Source organism: Neospora caninum, chromosome XI (genome assembly GCF_000208865.1).
Source record: "Neospora caninum Liverpool complete genome, chromosome XI".
NCBI classification, from domain to species: Eukaryota; Apicomplexa; class Conoidasida; order Eucoccidiorida; family Sarcocystidae; genus Neospora; species Neospora caninum.
This window is the reverse complement of record NC_018397.1, coordinates 2,223,232-2,246,990: the sequence shown is the minus strand read 5'-3', so window position 1 is coordinate 2,246,990 and position 23,759 is coordinate 2,223,232. Positions and strand designations below refer to the sequence as shown.

Here is a 23,759-nt window from a genome sequence, read left to right as displayed (position 1 = left end):
GATTCATCAGGACGCGGAAAGGACCAGAAATAGTCTCGAAATGTTCATATTTCTAGTCCACTTGCAACTTCTTCATGTTATATATATATATATATGTATATATTTATTTATTTATTTGTAGACGTGCGTTTACTTGTGTGCACAGACACGCTTGGTCGATAGCAAGATTCCTACAAGAGCGTCAGGAGTTGGGAGGCCCAGTAGATGAGAGCGAAAAGAATCGAGCGCTAGAGGCGCTGAGAATCGGACCGGGGGCTCTCTGACGGCGCGCATGCGTGCACAGAGACGCAGCTCCTCCCTTCGTTCGGGCAACGCGAAAACGCACATGGCGCGGTGTGACTTTTTACGACGCCGAACGGACACCGAGACGTCGCTGAAACACCCGCCTCTCCAGCAGAGAAAAGCGAGAGAGGCCAGGACACGAGAGAGCATCATAGTTTCGACAGCCTTACACGCCAAAACAAATCCTGTTCGGACGTTTCGTCTGCCTACATCCTCTCCAGCTTCACTCTTCTTCCAGCGGCAGACCGTCGCTCTTCGCTCTCGCCTCGGTCAGACATGCCTCGCAACTCGGCTCTGCATGCAAAAAGGCACAACCTGACGAGCCGACGTCAACTTGAAACTTTTCCGCTCACGTGTGCATGCACACACATAGCACAACGCATATTCTATCATGCACAGAAATATATATATATATATATATATATATATGTATATGTATATGTTTGCTGGACGCGTACGTACATGTAGTTTATATCTGTGTAGAAGCAAACAGATGCGGGTGCCAGAGCCACGAGTGTGCACGTAATGACTCACGATATACATAGAGATTTAGGTAGGTGTGAACAGGGGATATGCAGATAGACGTAGATTGTCGCATCGAGGGCTGGCGGCTCTGACATGGCGGAGGCTGTTTACGAGTCAGGGAATGTAAAGCCGGTCCTTCGAGAGTCTCAGTGTGTCATCGACCGGTTTAGCCTTCCATACCATCTCGGTGTCTTACCGTTTCGTCGATTTTCTGCTCTGGGCTCTGGACGTCTTTTTCTTCCTGGTGCTGGAAGCCTCGTCCTCACTGCTTTCTTCGCTGCTCGGTTCTTCTAAGTCGTCCTCATCGCCACTGTGCGATTCGCACGATTCGAAGTCGCTCTCTTCTTCGCGCTGTCTCCGGTCCCGCGGGTGCGCCGCCTGTGGCCAGACAGGCTCCTGTTTACACTTTCGAGGCGCCATCGTTCTGCGCGCGGGAGGACTTTCTTCGATTTCTTCTTCCGAGCTCTCGCATGCATCGCGATCTTCCTCCAGGCGCCTCTCCCGCTCTTCGACGCGACGTTGCCGCTCCTGCAACGCCTCCTGCAGTTTCGACGCCGTCTGGTGAACGTCCAGGGACGCGAACGGGAACGTCAGAAACGGCGAAGCAAACTGCGCAGACACAAGGAGACCGAAAGTGGAGAAAGATCGAAAAGAGATTCGAAAAAGACGAGCAGACAAAGAGATGCCGACCCACGCGCGATTGCTGTCCCCCGAGGGCTGCAGACACCCACCGAGGACGGCTCCAACAGACAGGGCTCTCGCAGCGTCGAAAATCGACAGACGAAACGTCTCAGGAACAAAACCGGGGAGACGGGAAGAGAGAGAAAAACGAGAGAGACACGTTCGGAACGCAACGCGAACGCGAGCGCAAAGTTGGCAAACGCCCACACCCTGGAGTCGGGCCGTGGTGACAGCTCGAAGCGAAGTGGAAACGGACGGCCCCGGACGTGCGCGTCTCGCCAGACCTACCACGGCATTTTCCTCAGCGATTTGCTCCTGCACTGCATAACGGTGACTCTCTTTCATTCTCTGCGCTAGGTCGACACAGCTCTTCCTTTGCAGGAGATGCTCCACCGTTTTCTGGATCTCGGTTTGCTCCTGCAGGTTCTCCCGCGGCTCCCCTTCCTGCCTGTCCTCTCTGAGAAACGCAGAGAGCTGGCCGTCTGCGTGGCGAGACACGAGAGAGAACAAAGTGAACGTCAACTTCTCGAGCGACTCCGACAGCACCTTCGTCGCTAGGCGGTGACTCGCCACTGCACTGGGTTGTGCCGACGCTGGCGCCGAGGCACTGACGGTCGCCACAAGTTCACCTGGAGGCGAACACGCAAATTAAGGCAAACGTCAAGAAACGAAAAACGCATGCACAGACATATATACGCTGGCACTCATAAAAAGGTGGTATACAGACGTCCAAAGAGACGTCACCAAAGCGTGACGCCAACGCGCTTACATATATACATATATACATATATACATATATATATATATATATATATATGCACATATCTCTATTATATATTGACATATATATTTAGACTTGTGTAGGATGATACAGACGTGTATTTCTCGTTGCGTGTGTGTGCACCCAACTGGGACGCCGTGCATAAAAAAAGGGTGTGTTTTTTCACTTGTTCTTCCGCCAGGCGCGCCTGTGCATTTGGACGCCTTCACTCCTTGAGTGCCGCGCGCTCTCCGGCTTCGCCCCCAGTGCAGGCGACAGAGTGCGCAAGCCGGCGATCGGGCGATCTCCCTTGGTTGACAGAGACAAGACGCGAGGTTGAAGGAGGTGAGTGTCCTTTCGCATCCAGTTAAAACAGACAGGGAGATTTTTCCCCTTGAGAGAGAGACACCGGAAGAAGCGCGAGGCCGCGAAAAAGAGACCGACACACGCTCGAGACGTCCCAGTGACCAAAAGGTGTGCGGGAGTCTTGCGCGCGTATTTGAAGCTTACGAAGAAGGTGGTGCACGACGACGAGGAGAGTCAGGCATCCTGGAGCGTCGCAGGCGGCGTGGATGTCGACAAGGGATCGAAGTTGACTCTCCTTTTCCTTCTCTTTTTCTCTCTCGCGCTGTCCCTTGTCTCCGCGGGGGATGCCCGTTTCGGCAGAGCCGTCGACCCAGCCCGAGACAGCAAAAGCCACAACGTCGAAGAACCTCAAGTTCGGCTGTAGAAGAAGAAGAGGCCTGATGTACTCGTCGGCGACGAGGAGAAGAACAATCAACAGTTCGAGATACCGCGTCACATACTCCTTTGCGACTTCCGTTCCTTCTCTCTCTTCTCTCTCTTCTCGGTCTTCTCCGTCTTTTTCTTCTTTCTCTTGGCTCTGTTCTCTCTCGGGGTCTGTTTCGTCCGCGCTGGTCTCTCGTCGCGCAGTGCTCTTCTTTTCGGCACTCGACAGGCTGGCGAGCGCAAAGGCGAAGCAGACGCTGCGAACGCCCCTGAAGGCGAAGAGGAACAGTTTCTTCATGTCTCTGGCCATCTTGAGGAGCGGAGGCAGAATTTGAGTCTCGGTCCACTCGCCCGCACCGCTCTTCACGCGCTCCTCCACGAAGGCGGCGAGAGCGTCCTCGCAGACTGGCTCAGAAGAAGAGAGACGATTCTCGCGTCTCTCGCTTTCTTGGTGGACGGTGAAGTGGAGAGAAAACACGCCGCGGAGGCCGTGCGTCGCGAGGTGTCGGCAGGCGCCGAAGAAGGCGCCGAACGCCGTGCGCGCTGCCGCAGGAGGAAGCAGTGGCGAGGCGAAACACTGGAGAATTGTGAAGCACAGGAGCTTTGTGTCGGCGGAGTAACCCCAGACGGAGGCCGAGTGCACCTGTACGCCGCAGGCAGAGAATCGACATGCGCAGGGAGACTGCGTGAGACGCTGGAGAAGACTCGGGAGACGTTGAGGAAGAACCTCCGACGCGTGTGCGGAGACGAGCGCAGAGACGAAACGGAAACGCTGGGGCTGTTCCGAGAGAAGAGGAGACCGCTAGAAAGAAAGGATGCCAGAGCGACAAAAAACAAGGGGGCCACGAAGCACGTTCCAGCGGGAAAACGCAGTCGGTATGGTGCCGATAAGGGAAACGTTCTCCCTCGCCCACCACGGTGAGGCGGGGCGAGAAACCCGAGGGGAACGGAAGGTCGCGGGGATTTGTTGAGGAGACAAACCAGTGGAAGAACGAAACAGAGGGTCCGTGGCGGAAAATCCCTGGATCTCGCTATGGGTGTCGCTGGATCCACTTCTGGCCCGTGATTTTGCAAAACGTGCACGGTCCGTGTGGGACGGACGCCTTCGAAACTCGAGCGCAGTTGAGGATCGAGAGGAGAGCGCTGCGGCGCCATCCGCAGGGGTTAGGCGTGTGAAGAACGCTCTCTGCTCTATCGCGTTGTGTGAGATCGACGCTTCTTACGTAATTCATCACTTCTCGAGATCCGCTCTCGAGCGTCGGTTGTAGATACACCACCTCCAAGAGCACGCGCAAGCGATCTCCGACGACGCGCTGCAGATGTGTGAGCAAGGCGTCCGCCCCCTTTTGCAGGGAGGCGTTTTCCAACCTGTCGCCTGAGGCCTCCCTGCCTTCCTCGTCTTCTGCCAAAGGGAGGACGAGAAGCTTCAAAAGCACTGCCAAAGCCATGCTCTGCAGCTGTTTCGTCGACGCCTCTTCCCCCGTCGCAATTTGCCACAAAAGATTCAGCAGCGAAGAGGACGAGTTGGCGTTTTCGGGCGACGGCAGCAGAACAGACTGTTTGGCCACTTCAGACTGGAGCAGCGTAGGGTGAGAGAGGAGAAGATCTCCCAGGAAACAGACGTAGAGCTCGCAGCGAAGCATGTGGGAGGTGAACGCGCTTTCTGCCTGAAGAGAGGCGCGGGAACGGAGAGACAGCTCGGCAACGCTCTCAAGACAGACACCTGCGAGGAGGAACGGCAGAGCTACATCGAAGAGAAAAAGGGAGAGGCGGGGAAAGACGCGAAGCGTGAAGCAACGGGTGGCCAAGCGCGAACATTTGAAAGGAAAGGAATAACATGTCGAAAGCACCACGCGGGAGACGCGCGGACTCCAGGAGCACACGGAGTGTACACGGAAAAAAGAAAGGGAAAGATCTAACAGCACAAAAAGCAAACGACGCGTGAAGACAAGAGAAACGCACATCCGCAGGGCGATTCGACACAGAGAGAGAGAGAGAGAGCGTTCCCTGAACGACACGAAACACACGCCGTATCTTTCCCCGTGATCTCCGCACGCAACAAAAACGCCCAGGCGGCGTTTTTTTCGGGGCCTCACCTCCTGGATTTGCGCTGCGATTTTCCGGCACTCCTCAGCCACATGTTTGGTCGCCGCCGTCGCTTCGTCCACGCCCTGACGCGCGCTTTCAATGTCGACTTCCCTCTCTTCTCTGCTCTTGCCTTTCTTCTTGTCGCGCGTTTTCGCCAAGCGCCCCTCTCTGGGAGCCCGCTCTTCTCGCTCCTCCTCCTCCCGCAAAAGAAGCAAAAGGCGACGCTCGCGTCTCGACAGACGTTCTTCTGCCTCGCGCTCTTCCACGAGCAGCGCCTGCTGATGATTGAGACTCTGTTGGAGACACGCAGAGGTGGACTGAAGCTCTCCGAGAGACGCCAGCAGCGACACGTGGTAGGCCTTCAGTTGCTTCGCTACTTCGTGGTGTCTCGTGCTCAACAAGCAGAAGCACCCGAGCGACTTCGTCACCAGCTGTCAGCAGGCGAACGCGCACACACGCGGCAGAGGAAGCGAAACGCCCGATGCATGCAAACACGTTCCTAACGTTCCTTTCCACCTCTAGAAGGCGCTGAATCGGAAATACGGCACCGCGTCCACACAACGCCTTCCGATCCCCCAACGCAGAGAGGCCCGGACGGCCCACAGACAACGTCCGAGGCTGTGTGCGCTCCTGGCGAGGTGCTCGAAACGAGAGCCGCCCTTACAAGAAGGGGAGGAGACGCAAGTTCCCAGAAGAGAAACTCTGTCGGCTACGCGTCACTGGCAAACAGGTTGTCAACGGCGCCGCGCGCGAGACTCCTCCATAGTTTTCGTCTGCATGCGCAGACATATATATATATATATACACATACTTGTATATACTTGTATATACTGATATATACTTATATATATTGATTAGATGCGCATATTCCATGTTCTTCTCGGATGAGCTCCAGGTTCCACGACGTGTGGCAGGCGCCGCGGCACCGCGATTTCCGTTCTGTTTTGGATTTGTCGCTCCGCGCCTAGCACGTCGGACCCCCGCTGTTCGTTCCTCGGGCTCTTACCACTTCGCAGAGATCGCTGTGCAGTGGACTCTTGCATCGGATGCCGAGCGCCGCTTCCTGCAGTCGCTGGTCTCTTTCTCGCCAGCACTTCAAGCTCTGTCCTTCCTCGGCCTCCTCTCCGTCGCGCCTCGCCGATGCGTCTCCCGAACGCTTGTCTCCGGTGAGAGACGCAGGTGTGGAAGACGCCGCGCAGCACACTTCGCAGCAGCACGACGCGACGCAGAACGAGAAGGCGTCCGCTTCGTTGCAGTAGAACTCTAGGGCAGGCAGAAGAATGGACGAGGGAATGTCGGAAAGAGCAGGATCGACGCTGCCGTTGCTCGACGACCGAGCAAAGAAAGCGTCCAGAATGCAGGACACGCGAAACCAACGCTGCGAAGGAAAGCCGAAAAAACGGGAAAAGAAAGGGGGCGGTTAAGCGCCGAAGAACCTGCGACGGAGCTCTAGAACGCGAGAGAGCGAGCGAGACAGCATGCATGAACGATACAACAGGGGAGAGACCAAAGGAATGAAAAAGAGTGAGAGGACAAAGGAGAGAGCAGAGGAAACCGGCGCCGTGCAGGCCGGAAAAAACGACGGGTCTGGAGCCTGAAGGGATTGTGCACGTCGTCCCGATTTCCCCTGGCGCCAGCGCCGTGTGTCCCAGGAAAAAGAACGCCCTTGGATGCGTCGTTCACCCCAAACGTCATAAGAAGCCTTTCTTGTGTGGCAGGAGGAAACACGCCTCATCGCGGGTTCTTTACGGCCGTTCCTCTCGGGAGAAAACGCTCGGCCGCGAATCCCTTTTCTAACAAGCTGTGCTTTAGTCTCACAGCGTGCAATTCGTTGTTGAGAACGAGCGCCAGCCCTGCAGTCCTTTGGAACTGTTTCTGCGTGCGTGTAATTTGTTGCTGGACGGCATGCGCCATCGGCTCGCCTCCTTCCTCGCCGCCTGGTCTCCCCTTCCCCGCGGTTTGCTGGGTCTCGCCGTTTTTGTCGGCTGCCGAATTTCGGAGCGAGTTTGCGACTTCAAACAGTCCCCTCGACTTCTGTTGAAGCCCAGCCAACTCGTCGAGCAATGCGGAGTGCTGTTGCTGCAGAGGCAGCATCGCGTACGCCTGCACTGGGACTGTCAAAGGATCCACTTCCTCCGTGTTTGACCACAGCGCGGTCGCCAGGTTCGCATCCTCGCAGCAAACTGAGAAAGACGCAACACAGGTTGTAGGCCGCACAGATCTATTTACATTCAAACGCTTCGAGCAACGCCGCCGGGAAACAAACACGCATGCGCACTGCACATCCTGCAAATACAGAGAGAAAGGCGCATGCAGACACCCCGAGAAACACAGGTCCATGCAAAAACAGCGAGACCGACGCGTGCGCGCGGGCGGCCGAGCGGAGAGGAACTCCTGCTCGCTACTATTTCAAGTGTATGAAAAGGGAGAATCAAGACTTCACGCATCCGCTAAATTCATCCCGATAAATACAAATATGTGTGTGTGTATGTGGAACTGTACAAGTATAGAACTGTGTGGGACTCCATATACGTGCATGCGTTCTGCATCTCTGAAAAGGGGGAGAGACTTGCCGTCAAGAGGCTCTCGAATTTCAGCAATGAGCGTGCAGATCCTCTCGGAGAAGGCGTTTTCGAGTTGCTGCATGCGCGCCAGTGTTTGGTTTTTCGCACACGCCGATTTCCTCCCGTCCGAGTCGAGGGCGGAGTCTTCAATCCCCAAAAGGAAAGCGTCAGCCTCTTCGCCGGCGTGAAGGACGCGCTGCAGGCGGCGCAGCAGCTGGACGCATGCTCCCAACGCGGAACAACGCATCCAGTAGCCTGCGAAAGAAACAAACGGAGAGACACGCGAAAAGATGGGAAAAAGACGTGGACCGCGACGCGTGAAGAAACAGAGACGGAGAAGACAGCGAAAGGAAGGAGGTGGAGAGACGGGCAACAAGCAAATAGAGGAACCTGAGAACCGAACGAAGGACGGGAAGAAGTCGAACACAGAACAGGGAACAGAACGAGACGCGTGCAAAGATGAGAAGGAAAATGAGAGGGGACTGACTCACCCGGCCAGAGAGCATTCCCAATCGACGACGCAAGAAAACCTGACGCATGCGTGGGTCCGGAATCTCCGAAACCGGGAGAGAGGGGCGTGACTCGCGTCTCCAGGGGATCGATATTGAAGGCCAGAAGGCGCGCGCAGTCAACTGAAGGAAAGTTTGGGGAGAAGCCAGGAATCCATAGAGAGAGATGGAGAAGGCACACAGCGCGTCCTGCTAGAGGAACGGAGATGTTCCGGCGGCACTGAAACAAGGAGTCGTGACGAACGAGATGCAGAGAGGGGCCGAAACGTCCTCCACATGAACCGCACGTGTCGCAAAACTCCAACGCGCCTGCGGGCGTTGCCTCAGCCCACATATTCGAACCGTGGCAAGCGCTACCGCACCACGCAAAACCCAAATCAAAACCTCTGAGGCGAAAGCTGGGCGCACGTGGTGCTCGACAGACACCTGCCAACCGCCCCACGGATATATATATATATATATATACATATAAATATATATAAATATATATCAATGTATGTAACTGTATATAGGGTATAGAGAGAAAAGAGCGGAGGCCTGAATTGCGTTAGAGAGGTAAAGAGCCAGACGGACGCGTCTGCCTGCAACCGTACGTGCACGTGCGTGCATAAAAGTATGTGGAAGCAGATACTCAGCTTCACGGATATAAAGAGAGAGGAAAGCTGTGCACGTCACTGAACAGACAAATCTACATTCACACAGATACGGGAGAGAGCATACAGAGATCGGTAGATGCACTCGTAGGTTTAGAGAGGAAGAGTGGTGCGTTTGGAGAGAGTCGACGTTCGTGTTGCAGCTTTGTTTCTCTCACCCAAGGGGACCTTGAGAAGGATTTGCTCGCAGGCGTCGTCGAGGAGGCGCGCCTGCTGTTGCTCAGCAATGTCCACGAAGCACGCCAGTAGGAGCAACTGGCGAAGGCAGACGTTAAGGGTCAAGAGGTGCTAAAAACACAGGGAGAAGACGGCCGGATTTTGGGGTATTTTTGTCCACACGCGGACCTTGGCGTCCAGCACAGCCACCGGACGACGACAGAAGAAAAAACCGAGAAAACACGAAAAAACCGACAAATGTGTGGGAACCAGACCATTTTTCTGTGTGAAACGTTTACGGATGTATCCTGGGTCGCAAGGGCAATAAGCTTCAAACGGCTGTTACGCACTCGATTTTCGTCAGATTCTAAAGATGAACTCCCATGCCTATGCACGCAATAGGATATATTTCATCACGCGAACCATCACGTGTGTGACGCACGTCACGTGTGCGTGCCAGAATCGGTCTCCCTGATCAAGAAAAAAACAGGTGAACTTGACAGTTCAAGGTAAATTTGAAAGTTTAGAAGCGTGTACCTCCTCGGTGCCTTGCAGCTGTGACTCGACCTGCGCAGAAGCTACCGGGTCTTTACAGCCGACCGCTTTTGCCTGCGAGGCGGCGGCATTCTTCTGTTCCTCTTCGTGATGCCTGCAGGCCGCGAGCAGCTGCAGGAGGAGTCTGTGGAGATCCGGAACGTCGAGGCTCGCTCTGAAAAAGGCGCAAGAAATCCACGCAAAGGCCAGACAGAAAGGTCGGCGGCACGGCGATCGACACGCACGTCTAACGGTAGAAAAGAAGTACCTCTAAAGAGAGAGACAAAACAGAAGGATGCAGCCACGCATAGCGGGAGATCTAGAAAGAAGGAAAAGGGGACCTTACCGTAAGCAAAAAACTACACAGATAAAGAAGCGACAACGACTACACTTGGCCGCCGAAACACATCTGTAAGCCCACTGAGTGTGTCTCCTTCAATACGACTATCTATACATATATATATATATATATATACATACATACATACATATATATAAGTATATATGTATATGTATGTATATATGTATATGTATGTATATATATGTATCATTACCGGTCTTCTTCGGAAGCGAGTGTCTGCATGTACACCCTGAGGATGAGGAGTCCGGAAGCGGTTAACTTGGAGAGGTTTTTTCCGTTTCTCTGGATTCTGCGGAGGAGGTCGAGGCGACAGTCCTGAGGCCAGTGGAGCAAGACTTCCTTGACGAGGACCTCGATGGCAGTTTCGTTGAACGGCATATTGTCCATCAACTCGTCGACGAGCCGGTGGAGAGGAGACTCGCAGAAGGCCGTGAACGTCGCCATCTCGTCTCTTTCCCGCTCTTCTTCCAAACGCTCGTGCGGCGGTCTCTCTGCTTCCTCGCGCTTGGTTCTTCCCTCCCACGCATGCACTCCACCCCCGTCAAGCCCCGCGTCGTCGCCGGCTCCGGCGTCCCTCTGCCTCAGCTGCTCGCCGTCCACCTCCGCCCGGTCGCCTTCCGCTGCTTCGCCTGCTTCGCCAGACGAAACGCGGTCGCGCGCGTCTTCCCGCGGGGGGTTTCCAGGCGCTGTCGAATGGCGCAACTGCAGCCAGCGCCGCAGCATGCGACTGCACGCCTCCCGAACCCCCTTCGCTTTGTCATTCAAACCCGTCATCACCAGAAAGCTCTTTTGCTCCACAGAGAACGACGCGTCATTGCTGAAAAGCAACGCGAAAGCACAGCCGCATGCATACACACATAAATATGCACACGAAGGGATACAGGCATGCATATACCAGGGGAAAAGGCCTGTGGAGAAAACTCGGCTTCGCTCGACTGCTTCCTCCCTCGACGGATACTCAGAGAACACACAGGTAGAGGGAGATGCATTTCGACAGAGCGAAAGAGCCCAGAAAGGCGTAGACAGATCAGTAGACGTTGCATATATATATATATATATATATATGCATAGGTGCGTTGGTAGCATATCATGCCTGCGCACAGGCAAATACGTATATATATATATATATATATGTATATATCGTGTAGGTTTCCCCTTTTTCTGTTGTAGCTTGTTCTCCACTTTGTCCTTTCTTTTCGATGCCGTTTCGACTGTCTTGGAGACTCACTGGGCGAGTCTCCGGTACACAGCGGCGCGAACGTCAGCTGACGCATCGCAGGCGCGGCGAGTGACTAGTTGGGAAACAGCCGCGGCAAACTCGAGAGTGGCGGGTGCATGCGGCGACTCGGGCGAGTGCGGAAGGGGAAGAAGAATGCGGCAGACGGCTGCTCGTCGGACGGCTGGTGCCTCGTCGGTCAAGTGACCCATGAAAGCACGCCATACGGCGCAGGACGGCTGAGACGAAGAACCAGAGAAAACACGAACCTCAGACTTGCACGAAACGCAACTTCTTGATCCAGTGCCAGAATCCTAGGAAAACATATATGTAAAAAAGCTACGAAGGGATACATACGTATATATACGTATAGATAGATAGATATAGATGATGCACAAATGAGACATCACATTCGTGACACGTATACGAAGAGAAGCGCAGTTGTAATAGGCCGTGTACGTACAGCTGGCCTTTTTTAACTGTGTGAAGACACGAGAGGTATACGAGGACGTAACGTTGTTCTCTGCGGAGGCCGGAAGTCCTTACAAGAGGCGTTTGAAAGTGTTCCAGGAGAAGAAGGGCCATGCGGCGCACAGCGGCTTCTTTGCTTTTTCCGAGGAGTTGCAGCAAAATTTGGCGGTGCATTTTTTGAATGCTTTCTGCGACTTCAATCCCAGTTCCACAGCCCCAGCCGACGAGCTGGAGAAGGAAGCAGCAGACGCCGACGCGCGCCGCTCGAGAACGACAGAGAAGCTGAGGCAGAAGGCGACACCAGAGCGCCTGCAAGGCCGAGAGAGGAAGACAGCAGGAAGGTGGAGAAACGGGAGAGCGACAGCGGAAACAGAAGCGGCCTCCAGGAAAGGCGACGAGCAGGCGCAGCGTGCAGAAACGCCGCGAGTCGAGGCGCGTGGACAAGGAGAGAGAAGAAGCGAGTGACGCAGCGAAAGAGGCAAGTTTGGAGGGAAAGGGAGACAAGAAAGAAGGAAAACGCAAAGGGAACAAAGAGGGGAGAAACAGAACAGCGACGTGTGTGGGACGGACACAGAGAGAAGAGAACGTCGGGGAATCGGGAGGAAAGAATCGTGGAGAGGGACCACAGGCACAAAGCTTAACAAAATGGAGGATACAAGGACAGGAGAGACGTGGAAGACGAATCAGAGCACCAAGGGAAAGAGCGTCGTCTGTGGCGCAGTTCCAAGCATGTGCGGCGTACCTCGACATATCTGTATCTCAAGGCTTCATCTTCCGGGGTGCGTGTCTTTCCTTCGACTTTCCCTCCGTCTTCTGCCTCTTCGCCGAGCACGCGTGCGTCCTCCAGGCGTGCACTTTCCGCCCGGCGTTCCTGCGCGTCGCTGGTCTTTTTCGTCCCCTCCTCGGCCGCCGTTCCCTCCTCGCTCTTGGGTCCGTGGCGCCGTTCTCTCTTCCTTCTCGCCTCGCTGATGGCCTCGTCGAGCTTCGCGAGGGTCCGATAGAAGAAGGCGCACAACCTGCCGCCTTCGCGTTCCGGCAGTTTCGGCAGCGTCAGACTCAAGTGCAAGCACTGGCGAAAGACGACTTCTAAAAGGCGCTCTGGAGTCACTGCGGTCTCGTCACGCCACCCATCTTCGCGCCTCCGCGTCTCCTCTTTCTTCCCCTCTGTCTCATCTCGCTCTTTTCCACCCTCCGACAAGGCGACGTCGGCGGCCTCGTGCAGCAGGCCGCGAACGCCCGCGAGAGCCGCAGTGAGGGAGAGTTCCCGAGCCGTGAAGCGCGAGTAAACGGAGAGGTAGTGTCGGACCCAAGAGGGAACCAGCTGGTCGGCTTGGCGCCGAGCGGTAACGACACTCGAAGGCGGCGAGAAAGGCGCCTGCGGCAACGCGAACGAGTCGGTCTGGGACTTGGCGAACGCCTCGTGAATTTCTGGCAGCGGGGCCGTAGGCGCGCGGTCTCCAGAGGTTGGCGCCTTTGAGAGCGTTTCAGAAGAGCGCGAAACGCTGTCGCGCGACGCCTGACGAGAAGCCGACGGCGAGCTTGCAGTCTTCTCTTTCTTCCCCTCTTTCGAAGGCAGAGAACCTTCCCGCGCACTCCCGGCCCTCGGCGGCGCCCGTGCGGAAATGCGAACGGTCGGGTCAGAGGCAGAGCTTGGCTTTCGCTTGGTTTCGCGCGCCGTGGAAGAATGCAGAGGATACGGAGGAGGAAATCGGTCCTCGGAGGAAAAGCGACGCGAGGAAGGCGCAGTGTTTTCGTCCGGCGAAGCGGAATCACTGCGCCGAGGACGTTGAAAAGATGGAGAGGCATCAGCTGGGGCCTTCTTCACTTCTCTTCCATTCCTCATCCGGTCGCTCATTCCTTCTTCTTCCTCCTCTTCTTCGCTCTCTTGATAGTTTTCGTCAGACGACGAAGAGCGCACCGGCTGCCTCCGCTGCTTTGCGGACGTCCGTGAATCAGGGCACCCTCTGTCCGCTGTATGTACACCTCGTTGAGAAGCCACCGCAGTGCTGGGGGGCGCCGAGTCGCGTTTCTGTCTCTCTTTTTGGTTCGCTTTTGCCTTTTCGACCTTTGCCTCGCGATCTGTTTCCAAGGAGGCTTCCTCCCGTACGCGGCTCCCTCTCTGTCTCCCCCTCTCCTTCGCAGCCGCTGAGGAACGGGGCGAAGGAGACAGAGACGAAGAGAGACGCGGCGAGCTCCTCCGGGGACTGCTGGCCTGGGAAGAGGAGTCGCCTCTCGAGAGCTCTGTTCGCCCTCCTCGAGGCGGAGTGCTCTTCCTCGCCACGGAGGAAGGCTTCCGACGCGGAGCCATCGGCAAGGTGGAAAGAGGAAAAGAAAGAGAAGGAAAAGACAGAGGATGCAACGAGGAGAGAGATGAAAACGGAGAGCAAAGAGAAAAGAAGGAAGAGGATGCTAGAACTTTACAGAGCGAGAGAGTCCTTGCGCCGAGGGAAACGAGATGAGAAGAGAGCGCGGAATGGAACACACACACGGAAAGTCGAGAGGAAGCTCGAACGTGAGAAGACCGCCGGACGCCCCCCTCGTGTAAAGCGCACGGGTGTCCAATGTCGACAGGTCTACGTCGTGTTTTACAAAAAAGGAGAGCACGGCGCACAAAAACCACGAATTCGCGAGGCACTCCACAGTTCCTCCTGTCTCTTTCTCGCCTCCATTTCTCTCCGATTCTCTACCAGAAGACTCGGCTGCCGTGGCCGCGTTCGCTCTCGAATTCCTATTTCCTCCAGTGTGCAGGTCTGCGGACAGAGAAAAGTAGGAACTGGCGAGAAAAAAAAGCCTTAGGAGTGCTGTTCAGCTTGTCTCACTCTGCTCCGTCCCTCTCCCCTGTCTCTCGAGGCAGGACTTTCTCTTTTCCAGAGAACGACCCCGTTCTTGTGGCTTTCTTCCCGCGCCCGTCTAGCTCTGTTCTCGGTCGCTCCTCACCCTCCACGCGCTGCCTGTCTCCCTTTTATCCCCTAACGCTCAAGACCGCTGGCGACGCACACCCAGCGCAAAGCTGTGCCTCTCGCTGGAGGCTGCGAGCCACGAGACCTGCCAAGCCTCTGTCGCCACGCCTCTTCCGCGTTTTCGAAAACGAAGAGGAAAAGAGGATTCTGCCTGCACAGAGGCAGTGCGCCTTTGCTCCCTTGCTTCTTTATCTCCGCTTCCCTTTTTCCAACCGAGAGTCGAATCTCGTCTCTCGTCCGTCCTACCGGCGAGGCGGGCGGGAGCTGCGCCCGAGCCAGTTCGACGTTTTCTCTCCTAGAAGAAAAAGAGAAGGAAAAGGGGGCGCGGGGCTTTCGAGAGAGAAGCGAGGAAAGGCCTTTCCCTTCAACTCTCGGTTTCTCTGTTTTCCCTAACTTTTTATCTTCGTCCTGTGCACATTCGCGACGCGCAGGGACGCATAGAACCGTCTCCGGCCTTCTTGCTTCGTGTGGTGCGAGAGCAGAGAAAAGGCGGCACACGAGGGTGACGAACGGCAGATGCCGTGTGCGGTGACCGTACAGCTCGCCCGCGTCTGGCTTATCTTTCCGTGGTTTTCTCCATTAAAAACGGAGAAAAGCGAGCGAGGAAATTTCATCTCTGGAGGAGAAGGCTCCCTGGGCCTTCCGAAGAAAAAAGGAAGGGACACATGGGCAAAAAACGCAGGATATATTTCTTCAGCTGCCGGAAGTTCTAGTAGCGAGGCGCGGGTGTCTTGCGGCCGCATGGTCCGAAGCGGGAGATCAGAAGCAGACTTGCGTTCTCCTTCTGCTGGTTTTCTAAGAAAGGGTGAAGCGAGACATCCGAGACCCCAGACTGAAAAGAGGGAGAGAATGTGCTTCGATGGAAAAGAAGAAAACAACAGAGATTCAAATGTTTTACGCGAAAAGCGCCGGGGGTGACAAACCGCAGTCAGTCCCTCGGTCACAGTAGCGCCGGCGAACTGAGTTTTGTTCTTCTGTGGTGGTGTTTCTCGTCCCCCACTGGGAGAAACTAATCAAGGACTGGGGTGTTCATGTGGCTGCCGTTTTCTTCCTTTCGTCTGTTTCTCTTTTCTTCTTTCCGATCCGCTCTTCTTCGAGCGAAGTGTGTTCCTCTTTGGTTTCAAGTGTACCTTCCCCCGAATGACACGACGCCGTCTGCTCTTTTCATGGGGGGTACATACACCTCGCATCACATACCAACCTCTCCCGCACTCGAGGTGTATGTACACCAGGCACCTCAGGTCGGTGGCGGTCTCTTTGGAGTGGATGTACACTGGGAAACGCGCCTTCATGACTATTTGCCAGAAGAAATGGTAAAGGATGGATAAGGAGAGGAACGCGAGAGTCATGAGGCCACGAGAAGGAGAAACCCGTTGACCGGCACTCTCTCTCCGGTCTGTCGTCTGCCGCGCTTCCCCCGCTTTGGTGGTCGAGGGGAGAAGCCCAGCAAAACGTCGGAATGTCATTCCCTCACTCGACACATGGGCGAAAAACAGGGAAGGAATGGAAAGAGGAGGAAACGAACACGAACACACCCCGAAGAAGGACGGCATATTCCCGGGGCGGTTGGGAGCGCTCTTTCCGTGAATACGAGAGGAAGAGAGAACAGCCCAACAGCCGGGCTGGACACAGGACGCATAGGAGGGTCTTTCTGTCTCTGCCTTCTTCTCTCGAGTCTGGTCTCTAGCGTTTTCAATTCATTTCTCTTTCTCCGTGCATGAGGCGAGGAGAAAGAGAAATGAATTAAAAACGCTAGAGACCAGACTCGAGAGAAGAAGGCAGAGACAGAAAGACTCCACAAGGTCAAAGAAGGCTCTCAAGGAAGACGTGCCTCTGTCAAGAGAGTTAAGGGAGACGAAAATGGGACAGAAGAGAGCACAATGTGGGTGGATAAGAGAGTTTACCGAACACCTTCTCTTGCTAGAGATTCGCGACAGACTTCTCCTGGAGGCGGAGCAAGCTCTCTCGTCCGAAGACGAGCAGGAGGGATGCGGAAGGACCAAGGAACCCAAGGATGGAGGAAAGGGAAAAGAAGGCGCGTCAGAAGAGACAGAGGCGACCACACAAACAGGCCACAAAGAGAGAGACGGAGAAAGCCGCAGAGCGGAGGAAGAAAAGGGAAACAGTGAGAGAGAGACAAAGAAGGCCAACCAGGAAAATGCGTTGCCTTCGACAGCGTCGACCAGAGAGAGAGAATCACCTCCAACCCCGCCGCGAGCGAGTCCCTCCGGTGGCACGTCTCACATGCAGCGACGAATTCTGGATTCTTCCTCTGCCGACTCCTGGCCTGCTCTGTTCTCCACTTCGTCCTCGATCTGCTTGACTCCCACGTCGTCTCCTTCCGTTCCTGCCCAGACCACCCCTTCTCTCTCATCGTCGTCGCCCTCGTGCTCTTCTTCGGTGTTCTTGTCGCGATCAAAATGTCGAGAGTTGCGGATGGCGCAGTTGTCAGCGGACTTGAGGCGCATCGAGTTCCTGCCCTGTAGGCTCCTAGCTGTGGAGAAGCATAAAGAACGGGCTGACGTTCTCCTTCTTCTTCTCACAGATGGAATCTCGACTTCTCTTGCGGCTCTGAGGCCGCCGTCTTCGAGCCGCGCGATCCTTCCGTCGTCGTCTCCAAGACCCTGCGCGGCATCTTCGGGTTCTGTCGTTTCGCCTTCTGCTCGCCGAGCTGATTCTCCCGCTCCCTCCGTCTCTCCCTGTTCCACCAATTCTTGCTCTCCTCCCTACACGTCTCTCTCTTCTCACGCTGGTTCTGGTTCTCTTCCTTCTTCATCCCGCAAAGCGCAAGGCCGAAGGACCCGCCGCAGCTGCGGACGGCGTCGTCGCCGGGAAGCCTCCCGTTCTTCGTTCTCCTCGTCCCCGTGCGTTCCTCCAGATCGACGAGGGGAAAAGGACGGAGCCCGAAGGGGCGAAGAAGAACCAGATGCAGGCGATGCAGAGACGCTGGAGGACCGGAACAAGGGAGACAGAGGCGCTGAGGGGAAGGCGAAAGGTGACAGAAACGAAGACCCGAGAGAAGCGAGAGAGGAGAGAGAGAAGTTTTCAAGAGACGAACAGGTGACAAACCGTTCTCTCGTGGGTGCCCGTTGCAGCAACGACAGCGTCGTGCAGAGAACCGCAGGAGGGCGTCAGGAAACCAGGCAGACAGAAACCGAGGAATTGTGGTCTGTTTTGATCGAGCAAAACTGGGTGGGAACTGGGGCGCCGTGGGACTGGTGCACGTCGCAGGACATTGACGATTTACTGGTGAAGATGCAGAACTTAACAAGTAGGTCAACTCTCTCTTTTCTCCCGACTGTTTTGCTCTTTAGGAGTCTGCAAAGAGTCGTTTTTCGGCTTTCCTCTCTCTCGAAATCTTCCTGTGGACGCTTTTGGACAGTTGCCTCCTTAACAGTTTCCCTCTCTCGCTGTACAAGGTCTTTGAGCGTCTTTTCTGTCGAGGAGTTGAGCCTTTTCAGCCTCCACGGCCTCTCGCACACATCTACGCTTGTCCGCGCGGCTGTGTTCAGCATTGGGCCGTGTCGCCTGTCCGTTTTTCAGTGTCCCGTTTGGGGGTGCGGTCCCTCTTCTTTTTTTCCTGCCCCGCCGCTGCCACTCGCATTGTTTCCGTTTGCGTGCGGTGGTGCGTGCAGGCAGCTTTGTCGAAGTTCGGCCAGTGCCTCGTCTCGCATTCTGGCTAGCCTCTCCCTCGCTTCCCTGCCTTCTCCTTTCCTCCGTTTATCCCCTCGTTTCCGTGCCCAGGCATCCTGGAACCCTGCCGCCGCGGTTGGCTCTGTCTCCCTCTCTTTCCTCGGCTCAGGCTCCAACATATTCCTTCGTTTCATCTCTCTTCCTTCCTCAGTCATCTTGCGTCTCTACTGTTCCGGCCAGTCGACAGCGGAGGGCCGATTTGTGTTCTCTCCTTGACTCATGTCAATCTCCCTGTCCCTCTCCCAGTGCTCCTCGCCTCGAATGCAGCCCGGCCTTTTCCCCTTCGCGTCCTTCCTCTTTTCTCCCACAACCCAAGATTGCTTCTCCGACTCGTCCTCTGTTTGCGTCTATCGCGTCGTCCTCAGCGCAGGCGACTGCCGACAAATGCGCGCCTCTCGCTTCTTCCGGTGTCTCGCGCGAACAGCGCGGCTGTTCGCGTGCTGTTCTCGCCTCGGTGGCGTCTTTGTCCTCGGTCGGCTCGAGATCGGCGAGGAGTGGAATGCCGAGGCGTAACGTGCGTCGAGTAGGCTGCGGCGAAGCGAGGGGGGATGAAGCGAAAGGCGCGGCCACGGGAGAAGAAGGAACAGCTCTGTTTCGCGGTGGGGAGCGGCGGTGCCCGGAGGGCAAGGTCTCTTGTGGAGAGCCGCGGAGGACCCAGGAAGGAAAGGAAAGAGGCGACGCGACTGCGCCGGAGAAGGAAACAGACGGCACGCGCGCTTGTCGAGGGGACAGGAACCCTGGTAACGAAGAGGAAAATCCATCTCGGAAAGAGGAAAAGAGTCGGAAAAGAGAGGAAGAGAAAGGGGGGGTAGGTGCGCCAGAAATCGTGGATTTGTGCGAAGACGAACCGAGTTTCTCCATGGAAGGGAGAGACAGTGACGAAAGAAACCAGGGAAACAGTGTAAGAGAAAAGCCAGCGAACTCCCGGAGACCGAGGCCGAGAGAAAACGGTGTAGAACAACGACCAGAAGGCGTGCAGGGACGAAACCAGATTGCTGGTGAGATCCTGACGAAGAAAAGGCGGTCCCAACAGACAGAAAGGCGAGGGAGCGGCAGCGATGCCGCTCGTCAGGTTGGTTCTGGCGTCTCAGCCTTCAGGTCTCCTGGCTCTCCGGATGCTTCTTCAGCTCAAACTGGCCCTTGGACCACCAACGGGGCGGGCGAGAGACCGAGACGGGCGAGGACGCCGCTCGGGCCTAACGCAACGTCTCAGAGTTCCTCTCTCGCGTCTAAAAAAACCGTTTCAGTCAGTTCCGCGTCGTCCTCCTCCACTGTGCCCGTCCCTCCCCCTGTGTCGCCTTCCTCATCTTCACAGTCGTCGTCCGCATCCCCTTCGTCGTGCCTCTCTCCTTTATTTGCGGCTTCTGCCTCACTCAAAGACGTGCCGGCGATGGGCGTCCACCAGGGTCGAAGCTGCTCAGGCTTCTCTTCGTGCATATCTCTGCTTGAAGAAAGCCTTAATTCGAAAGGTATCACCGACGAAAGGGAGCACAAACGGGTGAAGAAACATCAGTCCGTGAGTGTTTACGTAGTGGACGACAGTGAGACGGTTGAGACACAGCACAAGTCTGACTGCGGAAAGGAACAGCAGAGAGAACGCGGATCTGCATTTTCGCCGAAATTCGGATGTATAGACACCTCAGGTTTTGAGGGGACACGCAGGGACCAAAGATTCGCAAATACCTCCTTTTCTCCTCAAGCTCTGTTTCAAGCTCTGCGAAGTGCAAATCGAGGCACAATAAACATGGAAATGTTGGAAAAATTCAGAAACGAAGCCTCCAGCGTGTCACCCGTCCTGCGGCAGATGAAAGAAACGAATGCCCGATTGGCTCGAGCTGTGCAGTTAATCAGAGAGAGACGCCAGAAAGGTGCGACACAGAGCTCACAAGAATGACCGGAAAGAGCAGATCCGAGCAGCCAGAACATCGGAGTTGAGCAAGAGTTGCGACATAAACTGAAGCGTGTCTATTGAAATGTATAAATAGATCCGTGTATGGGTATATTTGTACAGCTGCATTTATGCATATGCGTGTTCCTTCCTGATACAGCAGTTTAAGAGGCAGCATGGCGGCATGCATCTGTCAAGGAGTGTATTTGTGTGGATGAAGATATGGATATCGTATGTACGTACCTACTGATTTGGCGCTTCTGCGCGTGCATATGTGTTTTCCGTGTTTTCCCGATTCGTTTTCCATTGTGCATTTTTGGCGATGAATGCTTCATCTGTAGAGTTGTTTAAGAGCTGTGTTGAGCAGAAGGAAAAGCCAGAACACAGGATGGGCCGTTGTCGCGAGGAGGGAGCCTATCGCAGCGCATCCCAGGCATTTCGTCAGAATTGGTTTGTCGCAACGAACGGTTTTAACCAACTTGTGTCTTGAATTAGCTTCCCTGAGAACAGTTCTGAAGCAGTAGAGAGGAAAACAGGGCATGCCACTAGTAGCACTGTCCTCCTGAGACTGAGTGAGTGCGGAAGCGAAAAAAAACTTCACAAAGGCCTGCTCAAGATTCGCTTGAAAACGTCCAGCGGAGACTTATGGTGGGACGGGGGAAGCGCAGCTTTCTGCTACTAGCCTGTTCCATCTTTCGTCACAAAAAATTTGGAGAGTGCCGTGTCTCGTCTTCCTCCAAGCGGTAGTTAAATAACTATAACTCCAGTTATACAGTCTATAAACCTAGGAATCCCATTTTATGTGTATTTTTACACATTATAAAATGGGATTCCTAGGTTTATACAAACTACCTTTTTCTGGGGAGTACTTTTTTTCCTCATAGTCTCCGTTTATCTGTCAGCAAGAGTTAACGGCATCCTAACTTTTTCAAGGGGGACACAGCTTTCCGTACTTACAGGAATTCAAACGCGCGCGTATGTTGATCAGCAAAGAAACATAAAACGACCGTTCGATCCGACGTTGATGCCCCCAAATCCTCAAGAAGTGTCTCCTCTACTTTAGCTCTGTGCCTTTGTACGACAACTCAGTTCACAACTGCAGAAAGCAACTTTCCTCCATGCGATCGAGGTAAATCTGCACGATAATTGTGGGCACGAACTGTTTCATGTTTACGGTGCAAACGTCTAGTTCTACATGTCACTGGAACTGTCTGTAGACCGAGGTCGCTCTGAATCTCTTGAGAACGAACCAAAAAAAAAGCATAGGATCATAGGGGAGTTAACGGGCTTCCTATCTAGCCTTGAAGGATGGAAGGAATTAAACAGGCAGAACCACAACGGTCTCCGTTCCCAACAAGGAAACAGCGACAGTACGCTGCTCCGTCTAGCAATGTGTCGTTCTTCGCTGCCAGTCCCCGGGTCTAATACCTACTCTTTGCTGACGGCAAAGCGGGATGCCATGCCCCCTCAAGATTTGTACACAGTTCTGACAAGAAGGAAGGCAAAGCTTCTCTAGTGTTGTTCCCGACACGAAGATGAACCCGAGATTGACAGAACAGCACACGGATCAGAACCGGGAACAGACCACGTCGTCTACGGCTCGAAATGGAGACGGGACGAAGAGGAACGCTCTCGTCATCCGCAGAGTGAGATTGGATGTGTTCCTTTTCACAAATACGAGAAACCAACCGGCTAGCGTGTCTCGTTCCTTCAAACATGTTCTCTGCTTGGCGATCAGTCACTCTACAAGAGCGTATGCGGAGGACATGCTGCGGCCAGGCTTCCTATCGCTTTCCACTCCTCAATTCTCTCGGCTAACACTGCAGCGCAATACAAATATATGAGTATTGAACAAACGCTAGACTGACGGCGGCGCTTCACGATTTCGTGGCGTGGTGGACTTCGCGTGTTCCAGCTGTAACTGCTTTCCGTTCGTCCTAGCCCGGTCCCGCCGCAAGTTCCTGATGGACCAAGACTCCCCTGAACAGTTGCGAAGCTTCCTACCGAAGTCATCGGCCGTGAAACTGAGAAAGCTGCGCATTAGGAGAAGAGAAAATGCTAAGCCAGGGAGTTATTGTGGATGCTGATGCTGCTGAACAGGGATGCACAACCCGGGGTACTAGGAACCCAGAGAGCGACCGAATAAACGGCGAGCGAAAGTGAGACACCGGCGCTCTAGTAAAAATCGAATCTGCCGTTGGCCAGGATTTTCTGTTACCCTTTGCATGCGGTTGCATTCTGAGAAACGCATTCTAGGTGAACAAGACCAGTCACATAAAGGTGGATAAGAGTCCGGCTTGTAATCACAGCCTCGAATTCGCCAATTGTGCCCTGTCCACGGCGGTGGTTTTCTTCCGCGTCGATTTCGATAGCTTATCCTCGGTACACACGAGGTCATCCCTTCCGACAGTTTCCACAGTTCAGGAAGGGGCGCCTTGGATGTAGTTTTGCTTCTTACCAAAATTGCGTGCCGCTTACTTTTCTCTTCGGCCGACAAAATGCTGGGTGAAGCCGCTGTAGCAGCTGCCCGGGCACTCCTGCGTCCTGCCTGCTCGGGGGCGGCACGCAGTGCGGTGTCGTCTTCTCTCCAGAGTCTGCGGAGCCGATATTTCAGCAGCAAGGCTAGCTTGGCCGACAACACCGTTCAGATGCTCGTTGCCAAGCCCCGCCCGACTCAGTACCAGACTGAAATCTGCAACCAGGCGACGAATGTGCAACCGGGAGTCGAGAAGAACCCTACAAAAGGCATCATTGCTCTCTGCGTGCTGCTTGTCGCCGTCCCTTGCATCCACACGAAGCTCGAACTGAGCAAATACTACAGCGAAGTAAGCCTAAAGGAAACCGAGGGAGCTGTGGATGAGAGCTGTCGTCGCCTCCAGCTAGTTGTGGCCATATCTACTATCTTTACGCCTTCGTATCTGATCCCTCCAGCGCTCCCTAAACCGATATGGGTTAGGCGTACCACCCTCGCCAACAACCTAGTGACACGCTTGGCCGTGCCACAGGCACAATTTCCATTTTTTACCGCCCTTGCAGCTGACCAGAATGACCTTGCCTTTTCCCGCGTCATGCGTGGAAACAAGGGAGATGGCTAGTGGCAGCATTCATGTATGCTCTATGAAGGATCATTAATATTGAGGCTTCAGACCAACAGAAACTTTGTTCGAGTCGCGGATGCGTGAGAATTCATCTACGGTTGCAAAGTCACACTCCTAAGGCAGCTTCCAAGCAACCGTGGCACCAATGCATTCATATCGAGAGGTGCAGTCGGATCTCGAAGATCCTGACCCTGATACGAGTTGTGTTCGCAGAGACAGAGATTATCCATGGTCTTCAGTCACGTGCGTTGAGTGGCAGCGTGGTTAGAGCTCAGAGTACGTAGTCTTGGGGGAGCTAGTGTCGACTCCTCACGCGGATTTCTTCTGATGTGAGAACAACCCCCTTGGAGCTAGCTTTGCCGCTCAGAGGCGCGGGCCGGGTTCGCTCAATCGTAGGGTACACCTGACAAAGCCACTGACATTGTAAATTCACTTGGGATTCGCGGGAGTGTCCTTTTGAAGTCGTGCCAGCACGACCTTAGTTTCGCTGTTTCTTGCTGCGTGTTTCCCGCTTTGCAGCATGGGCACCGCTACGAGACCGGATGGAACCTGTTCCACTATGATGCAGGGAAGAACACCCATTTGTCGTGA

General features: G+C 54.8%; 3 protein-coding genes across 3 annotated transcripts; 2 read left to right on the top strand and 1 right to left on the bottom strand.

Moving 5' to 3' along the window:
• Window positions 1-488: 488 nt before the first annotated feature.
• On the bottom strand, window positions 489-13,837 carry NCLIV_055790 (conserved hypothetical protein; the record flags this gene model as incomplete). Its single annotated transcript, XM_003885133.1, has 15 exons — window positions 489-576; window positions 1,004-1,416; window positions 1,777-2,117; window positions 2,759-3,620; window positions 4,201-4,644; window positions 5,074-5,496; window positions 6,072-6,443; window positions 6,884-7,248; window positions 8,121-8,261; window positions 8,950-9,079; window positions 9,485-9,656; window positions 10,036-10,659; window positions 11,071-11,297; window positions 11,605-11,838; window positions 12,272-13,837. The coding sequence occupies 15 exons, from the start codon at window positions 13,835-13,837 to the stop codon at window positions 489-491; spliced, it is 6,402 nt and encodes a 2,133-aa protein (XP_003885182.1).
• A 2,512-nt stretch (window positions 13,838-16,349) lies between these two features.
• NCLIV_055780 (conserved hypothetical protein) lies at window positions 16,350-20,049 on the top strand (the record flags this gene model as incomplete). Its single annotated transcript, XM_003885132.1, has 2 exons — window positions 16,350-17,786; window positions 18,112-20,049. Coding segments are annotated over 2 exons (3,375 nt in total), but the record flags the coding sequence as incomplete, so codon positions are not given.
• Window positions 20,050-22,568: 2,519 nt separating this feature from the next.
• On the top strand, window positions 22,569-23,759 carry NCLIV_055770 (conserved hypothetical protein; the record flags this gene model as incomplete). Its single annotated transcript, XM_003885131.1, has 2 exons — window positions 22,569-22,895; window positions 23,688-23,759. 2 exons carry the CDS (start codon window positions 22,569-22,571, stop codon window positions 23,757-23,759), a joined length of 399 nt encoding a protein of 132 aa, XP_003885180.1.